Here is a 10,368-nt window from a genome sequence, read left to right as displayed (position 1 = left end):
GCTGCTCTTGGACGGAGTGGCCTTGAAGTGCAGCAGAAAAGGTTTACAGAATGCTACCTGGATTAGAGGGTATTAACCACAAAGAGAGGTTGGACAGACATGGATAATCTTCTCTAGAGCATCGGAGGTTGAAGGGAGACCTGACAGAAGTATATAAAATGATGACAGGCATAAATAGGGTAGTCAGAACCTTTTTCACCCGTGGAAATGTCAAGAACTTGAGGGCATAGCTTTAAAATGAGGGGCAAAGTTTAAAAGAGAAAGTTTAAAAGGAAAGGTACTTTTAAAACAAAGAATGGTGGGTACTTAGAACACACTTCTATAAAGAGTGGTGGAGAAAGGTTAGTTCAAGAGACTGGGCAGGCACAGATATGCAGAGAATGAAGGAATATATGTAGGCGCAGACATTGTGAGTTATAGGGTTTGTTCCTCTGCTGTTCAATATTCTATGAAATGTATATATCTATGTATTGGTTCATTATTGTCACATATTCTGAGGTACAGTAAAAATATTTTTTCATACTTATCAGCCATGATCGTATTGAATGGTGGTGCTGGCTCGAAGGGACGAATGGCCTGCTCCTGCACCTATTTTTCTATGTTTACCCAATTAACTCAGAGTTTACTATCATCATCATCATCGAAAACATCAACGAGCACGGTGCCTTACAATGCTATGTACGACAGTGATCGCAACTTCAACTGAAGTATGGATAGCCGTTGGCTCATTAGGAGCTCAACCGCCCTTCGACAGGTCTTGTTTTAGGTCCTGCTGGGGGTCCACAGCCCCCTCCTCACTTGGCAAACCAGGTGGGGGAGACGTTTTAGTTGCCGACTATCCGACTTTAGAGCAGAGCAGGTAGCATGGGATCACATGGTACCCGCGGCGGGGGGGGGGGGGGGGGGGAACTCCCCCCAACCTGACTCAGAGTATGTTTTCTCTGGGTGTTCCGTTTTTCTCCCACATTACCACGACGTGCAGGGTTGTTGGTTAATTTGCTTCTGTAAATTATCCCCAGTGTGTAGGATCGAACTATACAAGTACAATTAAATCATCCACAAGTACAACAGATAGCGTAGAGAGAAAATAGCACAGTGCAGAATATAGTTTTACAGCATTGTCACATTCAAATCCAGAAAAAAAGTCCAGTGAGGTAAGTTGGAAGATCGGATCTACGCTCTAACTTAAGGGAAGACTGATAACAGAGGGGAACACCCTGTTCCCGAGTCTATGGTTCCTGAGCCCGAGGGTACATGGTCCCAAGCTTTTGCATCATCTGTTGATGGGGGTGGGGAGAAGAGGGAATCACCAGGGTGAAAAATGTCTTTGATTATTTAATTTAGATGTAGTGTGGTAACTGGCCATTTGGTTCACCAAGTCCGTGCCGACCAGCAACACTTGTTCTATCCTACACACGGGGGACAATTTACAGAAGTTAATTAACCTATAAACCTGCACGTCGTTGGAATGTGGGAGGAAAACAGAGCACCCAGAGAAAACCCACACAATCACAGGGAGAATGTACAAACTCCATACAGAAAGCACCGTTAGTCAGGATTGAACCTGGGACTCTGGCACTGTAAGGCAGCAACTCAACCGCTGTGCCACCCAATTGACAGTGCCCGACGGAGGCAGGCTGAATGGTTGATAAAGTACCCACACAGAGAGAGCCCCAGGAGGAAGGGGATTACATTAAGGGAAAGTTTGTTGGTGCTATTCCAAGGCAACGTAATGTGTACATGGAGTAAATCGTGGGGAGTCTATGGTCTGTGTGATGTCTTAAAATGTTATGCTTTAAAATAAATTCTGATAACAAATACAAAAGGTCAATAATTAGAGGCTTTGCTTCAATCATACTTCATCTGATTTTTGAAATCATGGGATGTAGACACTTTGGTTTTCTTTGTTCTTTTTATAATTCCAGAAATTTATGGAATCAAATAAATATGTATACCCTTCAATTCTCTTCCTTCATTTCACATGCATTCATCCTCTCCAATTTAAAATACCAGTCAGGTAATGCTTTAATTGAAGTCATGTCAGAATTATGCATTTAAGTAATCTGCAAAATCAGTCAGGCAAGTGGCGGAGGCAACCTTGTTTATTTTTTTATTTTGACGACCACATACATAACGAATTGTGCAGTCCATTCATATTATGCACAATTACTGCTGCAAATGTAGCTAATTAATAAAAGTGCACTTTCCAACTTTCCAAATAGAGTAAAACTTCAAAAATTAATCTATTTGGAAATCCTGCTGACTAGACTCCGGACTCACAGGGATCACATTCCCATGCTCACTTTGCAAACCCTTGGGATTTTGTTTCTCTCTGTCTCTAAACTGACTTTGTTCACTAAAAAATTTTACACTTCTGTATAACAATTAAATCAGTGAATTAAAAGTGGGTTGAAATACTGATAGGAATAATATCCATGTAACTAGAAAAGTCTACTATTTTGGTACCGTAAAAGCTCTGCAGGAGCCACATTATCAGAGCTTTAGCATTCCTGTATGGAAATGCACCAGAATGTGGGCAAAAGTTCTTTCTCAAAACTCAAAATGAACACATCCTCAAAGCTAGGATGAAGCAGCCTCGCCAACAGTCTGTCTTGTTCTGCTCTTCTTTTGTTGTTTTTAGTCTGTTGTTAAACGTATGTTTTAGTGTATCTTTAGTTTTATATTATGTGGGGGGTGGAAGGGGAAACTTTATTTAATCTCTTTCCTTGACGGCGATGCAACTTTTTCCGTATCGTATCTCCGTCCGCACTGCTACCTAACATTGTGGGGCTGGCAGTCCCTTTGCTGGGGACCGACTTCGGGAGCTCCAATTGCAGGAACCTGCGGACTTAATATCGTGGAGCTTGCTATCCCTTTGTCAGGGATTGACTGCGGGAGCTCCAACCGCGGGCTTAACATCATGGAACTCGCAATCCCTTCCTTAGCGATCGACCGGGAGCTCCAAGCGCAGGAGCTTCGACCACCCTGATTGCGGGAGCTTCGATCGGCCCGACTGTGGATGGATCAATTGCCCCGACCGCAGGAGGAAATGAGGGAAGAAGATAATACGTTATTGCCTTCCATCACAGTGCGCTTTGGTGGATGTTTATGTTAAATTTTATGTAGTTGTGTATCCTGTTGCCGTTTTGGTATGACTGTATGGCAAATCAAATTCCTTGTGTGTTTTTATATACTTGGCTAATAAATAAATTAATTACAATTACAAAACACAGCAACATAAACAGGAGTGCAATAAATAGGTCATTAAGACGATTCCATTATTTAATAAAATCACAACTAAACCCATCTTGATCTTCACAGAACTTTCCCACTACAGCTCGTAGAATTATCCTTATCCTGGCCTTACATGTGCAGGTGATTCTTCTGAAACTGTATGCCATATTTTCCAGCAAAGAAAACCTCATAATCCATATGCAATAAAAAATATATAATTTTATAATTCCTACTGGTATATGTCAGCAAGAGGTGGAATAATAGAATGTAGTCTGTAATACAAAAAAAAAACAAACAGTTTAACCATTGTAAATGATCCCGACTGTCATGAACTTGTAGGACAAAATGAAACAAATTATATTCTATGTGCTGGCTGTAATTGCTTTCAACTCTAAATTGAGAACTAGTACAATTGAGGAATAATAATTAATTTTAACTAGAGACGACTAATAAAAAAATAATAAATTGTTCTGCAAACTATTTGGCACAATGATTTAACAAACAGTACACAGAATGGATGCCACTTTCCAAACAGGATGAGCATAGATATAAAACAGTGCAGGTCCCCTGAACTATACTAATATATAACCATGATTTAAAAGGCAATTAAGATCAAACTATTGCAACAAAATATTAGCTTTATCTTTACAATATTGGCATTTAATGTTTTTGCACATGCTGTAAAACAGACATGGTTGCTTCTAATTAATCTACAGATCCATTACAAAAAAGCTGAATAGTAATTATTGCTATTGATTAAAAACATTATCAAACCATAAATAATAGAAAATACACATTGGATCTCGATGAACAATATTCCTAAAAGATATTCACATCAATATATTTTAGATTATAAACGGAGTAAAATTAACATATACAATGTTTAAATATAAATGTTTATTTCAAATATTATTTCAATGTTGCATTATTCACATCTACACATAACCTCCGTATTATGGCCATTCATATAACAGAAGTTCATCGTTACATAATTCACAAAATTTTGAGATGTGGAATAAAATTGGCCATCATAGAATCTATATGAACAAAATGAATAAATAAACAAAATGTTTTTTTTTCCAATTTGTTTGTCTCAATGCATGCACTGTTGACTTGACTTTGCATTATAGAAAATTGTGAAACAGACCATCTTGAAAGAATGCAACACCACCTATATTAGGAACTAAGTTTACTCTTCAGTCAGATACAGCCAACGTTATTCCCAAATTCAGATGCCATAAATTAGGTAGTCAGAGGACAATTGTGGAGATGAACTTTGGTTCCAACCAACAGACATCAGTAAAGCCATCAATAAAGAATATCAGTAAGCCATCAGTGAAAGCTGGAACAAAAGCTTACGCTAGTGGCATTTAGTGGACTTTAAGATACTTTGGATAGGCATATGGATCTGCAGCGAGCAATATGAATGATATGCAGGCAGATAAGAGTTGGTCTTGGCATCATGTTTGACATAGACATTGTGGGTCAAATGGCCTGTTCTTGTACTGTACTTTTTTACAATCTAAATCAGAGAGCCAATAAAAAAAATCCTTTCCTCAAGATATTAAAAAAAATAAAAATCAAAGAATTTGGTCAACCATATCATTTATGAAAACAATTTCCTAATCTCTTACAATTCACAGAAAAATAGGTGCAGGAGTAGGCCATTCGAGCCAGCAGTGCCATGTAATATCATAATGGCCGATCATCTAAAGCCTGCTTTTCCCCCATATCCCTTGATTCCTTTAGCCCAAAGAGCTAAATCTAACTATCTCGTGAAACATCCAGTGAATTGTCCTCCACTGTCTTCTGTAGCAGAGAATTCCAGAGATTCATAACTCTCTGAATGAAAACATTTTTCCTCATCTCAGTCCTAAATAGCCTACCATTTATTCTTAAACTGTGACCCCTGGTTCTGGACTCCCCCCCCAACATCGGGAATTTTTTTTTTGCATCTAGCCTGTCCAATCTTTTAAGAATTTTATATATTTCTATAAGATCCCCTCATCCTAAAGTCCAGTGAATACAAGCCCAGTTGACCCATTCTTTCATCATGTCAGTCCCGTCATCCAGGGAATTAACCTGATGAACTTATGCTGCACTCCCTCAATAGCAATAATGTCCTTCTTCAAAAGACAAAAATTGCACACAATACTCCAGGTGCAGTCTCACTGGGGCACTGTACAACTGCAGTAGGACAGTAATATAACATGCATATTCAAAGAATAAAGAATATTATGTTATCTGTTGTTCTTTTCTAGATATCTGGGTATATTATTGAATGTAGCCACCAACGGTGGTTGAGGTTGGTACCAATGCCATTTTCTTCAAGGAGTCAAGCAATGGGATCTCATTATCAATCCTATTTACTATTGCTATAGAACATCTTATCTGTACACTTGAGATGGGGAAAAGGAGTGTGGCTGAAGTCAGGCAACCAGAGTATTAGCTGTATACTCTGACCTTTTCACATGAAATGGTTATCCTTAGTGACTCCTACATTGAAATAGCCTAGAACCTCAAAATCTCCCAGACCTTTTGCAGTAGTACTGGCCGTGAGATTAATGTCAGGAAAAACCAAGTTTCCATATGATTAATAACAGTAAGACCTTTACATACAACTTCTTGACAAATTGGAGCGTTAAAGCATCATCAAGCACGGGGAGATTTAAAAATATATTGTAGATTAGATTGACCTTTCAGATGGAGAAACCAAATAGAACTGGTACTTTAAATTTAAGAAATGGTAAGGGTAAACTGAAGCCCCTACAAAACAATTGAGATCTTCAAGACCCTCATTGTCTCAATAATTTATTACCACTTTATTGAATGGCAGTGGATGGGGGATTGCACTAATACACCAGGAACTAAAACGGAGGCCTGTGCTTACCCAAATACCTTTGGCAAAGGCAAAGAAAATTATATCATTGTAACAATCTGATGATGGTGATCAGAGCTTCATTCCAAATGATCGGCAAACAGAACAAAGACCAAGTGGAAAAGTTGAAATCACTAGGAATCCTCTGGGATGTACAGAAATTCCAAAGAAAGGACAATCAAGAGTGTCACCAATTATTACTGCACTGGCAAAATATCTAAGGGAATTGGAGAGGCCTCGAGTATCAGAAATTGAAGACATGGCATGCCAAAGATATAGGATCAAAGACTTCTGGGAAGATAATGTCAAACCTTTGGATTAATTGCAAGAAACTATATCACCATTAACTCTTACCGAGGTACAATCTGTACCCGAGCAGATGCACAACAAGCTATAGAAAGGCACCAAAACCTTGGAGCATATGTCAGGACAGTCCTCCAGTGTCAAGAATGCCAGAATAAAAGTGGCATAGTAAGGTCACCATATGCTTAAGAGATGTCAAAATATGGTTAGACACAGATAGTGATTTGAAACAATTACTGTTGATATTACAAACCAATTTGAGGATATCAATTGCACACGAAAGCTTGGATAAAGTGAAAAATAGACCTCATGGTAAAGATCCAGGAACTGACAGCAATATGGAACATCCGATACTTCAGTTTAGTGATGGAAGACAGAGGTAGGCAGGCAAAAGAGAATTACGTTTTCTTGAAATTCCAAGGATCAGCCATCACAGGCCTCTGCTAAATAGGTTTCTGGCCTTTAAACGTTTGGGATTGAGCTCAGCAGCTTCCGAGCTTCCCCCATGGCTGCCACCCGCTGGGCCCTTCTTCGTGGCAGCGAACCAGGCCTGCCACCACGCGTGGCCTCGGGCGCGCCACCGGGTCTTCCTTCACCCGTTATTGACTTCAGTTATTCTTGTTTATTAAAGTTGTGCACCAAATGGCTCATCAAATAATGTTTCACCGGGTATAACAACCAACTGATTAATGGTGCTGTTCATGTCATTCCGTTGTGGAGGGCCTACGCGTTCGGGGAAGTGGTGTGAGCTGACCAAATTATGGTGTGCGCTAATTACCAAATTATCCTAAATGAAAGTCCTGAATTTTAAAATAAAGAGATGCCAGACTTTGACCAGCCCACTACATCAGCACATTACTAAATTGGCTGACCTTAGATGTCAGCCAAGATCAAGCCGCTCCATGCACATCCTCTCACTGCGATGTAGCACAGCAGGACAGACATCCACCCACACAATGAGTGCCTTTAATAGTAACTACCAAGAGCCAGGGGGGAAATTTAAATTTATTTCCAATAGACCTAGAAAAGACACAGAAAATACTTCCTGAAAGGTGGTGGAATCCAATTCCCTCATTACTTTTGAAAAGACCATCAGACATACATGTAGGATTACAGGAAAAAAAACAATTTGCAATGCTAAACAATGTCATTTAAAAAATGAGATGGTATATGGTAATGAGTTGAATGGCCCTTTTCTGCATTAAGATTTTATAATAATACACCTTTCTAGGAAGATGGTATACAAGATAATTGACTGCACCCAAACATACATGAGCATGGCCAATGTCTGTTTGGATAACTCAATAAAACAAACTTACTAGTTAACACTTTATGCACAACACGGAATGAGGGAATCCAGTTCATTGGGCCACTTCCTACCTGTAAAGGAATCCAATGAGTCCCATTTTGCCAATCTCTCCATGACCTGCAAATGTATTTCGTTCAAGTTGTGTATGGATGAAAATATGGATTTGTTTTCAGAATGATTGAAATTATTTCGTATAACATGGGTAACCAATCTATTTCCAGTCACCTTCTATGAGGTGTTAATATCTTGCTGTGTCATACGTTTCAGCATCTACAAATTTAATCCACTGTTTTTAAACTCATTTCGGACGGAAGAGATAGTGTGTTGTGACATTTACTGCAAGGCACATGTACCTATCAAACAGAACAAGGTGAACAACCATCAGCTAAGTTTTGAAAATTGGCATAGTGGTTGCAATATGTTACAAGTGACATCACACGAGCTGAATAAATGAAGCAGCATGAAAATTGCTCTATTTTACCTACTACTGCCAGGCGGAATAGGGGGTTTGGCTACTCAGGCATTTGTCTGCACACACATGCCTCAAGTATGTCTTCAACTTTTGTTGTCCTTGTCTTTAATTTAGAACATTTTGTATCATAGTGTGCAACTAAGGTTTTGAAAGAATTACCACAATAATTCTAGGTTAAAGCATTACTATTGAAGATAATTCAATTTCCAATTTGAGAAATCTGATTAAGCATCTATTAAGCTAGAACTATCCGCTCAACTCAACAAAAGCACACAAAAACAATCAAGAGAGGCAGTAATGGAAATCTACCAGGAAGTTGGCTAAACATTTCTTTTTTTAAATGGATAAAATGAATTAACTTTAGGAATCCTCATTTAAATTCGATCAGTTATATATAAGGACTACAATATTACAACTAGAATGAGTCAAACATTTCCTTCATGGTATATATATAAAAATAATTATAACTTTTGGTAGGTTATTCATTTCAAATTTAAAACATTAAAAATTGTGTAATATACTTTAACAATACCCATTTCTGTCATTCAGTTTCATCAAGGCTTTAATCAGACTTACCAACGATTTAGATGCAAATGTAGGACGCATGATCAGTAAGTTTGCAGATAACATAAGAGGTGGTATCATAGATAGCGAAGATGGTTATAAAAAATTACTGCAGGCTCTTGATCAGTTGGACAAGTGGGTTGAGGAATGGTTAATTCAGATATATGCAAGGTATTATATTTTGGGAACTCAAACTAGGTCAGAACTTTCATAATGAATAGCATGACCGTTGTTCAGTGAATGCTGATAAGCTGGAAAGAGTGCAGAGAAGATTTAGGAGGATGTTACCAAGGCTCGAGGGCCTGACCTACAGGGAGAGGTCAGACAGGCTAGGAATTTCCTTGCAGTGGAGAAGGACGATGGGTGATCTTAGGAAGGTGTCTAAGATCACAGGGGGAATAGACAGGGCAGATTCAGATAATCTTTTAGTAGGGGAATCAAGTAGGGTAGGGGAATCAAGAACTAAAGGACATTGGTACATAGGTTTAAGGTGACGGTGGAAAGATTTAATAGGAACACAAAGGGTGATGGGTATGTGGAACAATCTGTCAAAGGAGGTAGTTGAAGCAGGTTGAACAAACCTTTAACAGATATTTAAACAGTAAATTAATAGGAAAGGTTTAAAAGGATATGAGCCAAACACAAGCAGAGCCTGTTTTAATAGGGCATCTCAGTCGGCATAGAAAAATTGCGCCGAAGGGCCTGTTTCTGTGCTGTATGATTGACTTGTTGTCTACAAGGCAAAAGGCATGTCATATGTTGATGGACTGGTGTTACATTAAATACACAATTTTTATTTCAAAGTAATCCTGAAACACTGCAGAATAAATATTTTGCAGGAGGAAACCCTAAATGTTTTAAATAGATATGCCTAGTAGTTCATCTATAGGGGAACATAAATAAAAAAATAATAATTAAACAGTCTGAAAATCTTCGATATTTACGATGACCAGAATTTCAATGTATCTGATTTTTCTATGTACAGAAATCTTCTTCATATGGTTGGCTCACAGAATTTAGAAATTGTGCAAATAGACTTAAATAATGTTAAAATTCTGAACTGATGTTTTATTCAACTCCTGAGGTTCTGTTTTTTCTGAAGATGTTTCTTCATTGTAATCAGCAATGGTGGCTTGATCTTGGGTTTATCCTGGAAGAGTTTGTTCTCGCACTCATAGGTGGGGAAGCGATTTTGATAGATTTCCGGATATTCTTTTTGGAACTGCAGGACAATTAACATGTTCAGTAAAATAGAATTAATAGGCAAACAATTGTTAGTATTTTTTCCTCCTCTGAAGTATATTTGACTAAGATGGCCTAAAGTAGTAAATAGACAATTTAACATTTGCTATTGTTTATGTCACACGTACATAACCAAGATTAAACTTGGTGGGGGTGCTGCGAGTCGGCTGCCTGCCAGCAGGGTATCCATTATTTCGACTGTTTTTTGTTTTTTTTGGTTTGTCGCAACCGCCGCACACTTAGTTTGTTTTGGGTGTCCCTTAGTGTGTCTTGTGCGGCGGTTGGTGGGGAGGGGAAAGGGGGAGAACCGCTTTTGGTCGCCTCCTCGAAGGAGAGGCGACTTTTCCATGTTGACTCCCTTGCAGC

General features: G+C 38.7%; 1 protein-coding gene across 2 annotated transcripts in view; it reads right to left on the bottom strand.

Annotated features, from left to right (window-relative positions):
- Positions 1 to 1,925: 1,925 nt before the first annotated feature.
- The window catches only part of LOC129701007 (DEP domain-containing protein 1B-like), a 40,257-nt gene continuing 31,814 nt past the window's right edge, over positions 1,926 to 10,368 (bottom strand). For both annotated transcript variants that reach the window (XM_055641905.1, XM_055641906.1), the window contains one exon: positions 1,926 to 9,982. In XM_055641905.1, the coding sequence (XP_055497880.1) occupies positions 9,833 to 9,982 (150 nt within the window). In that variant the 3' untranslated portion in view covers positions 1,926 to 9,832. The remainder of the gene's footprint in view (positions 9,983 to 10,368) is intronic.

The sequence above is a fragment of the Leucoraja erinacea genome, chromosome 10 (assembly GCF_028641065.1).
Source record: "Leucoraja erinacea ecotype New England chromosome 10, Leri_hhj_1, whole genome shotgun sequence".
NCBI classification, from domain to species: domain Eukaryota; kingdom Metazoa; phylum Chordata; class Chondrichthyes; order Rajiformes; family Rajidae; genus Leucoraja; species Leucoraja erinaceus.
The sequence above is the reverse complement of the archived record's forward strand: the minus strand, read 5'-3'. Positions and strand labels throughout refer to the sequence as shown.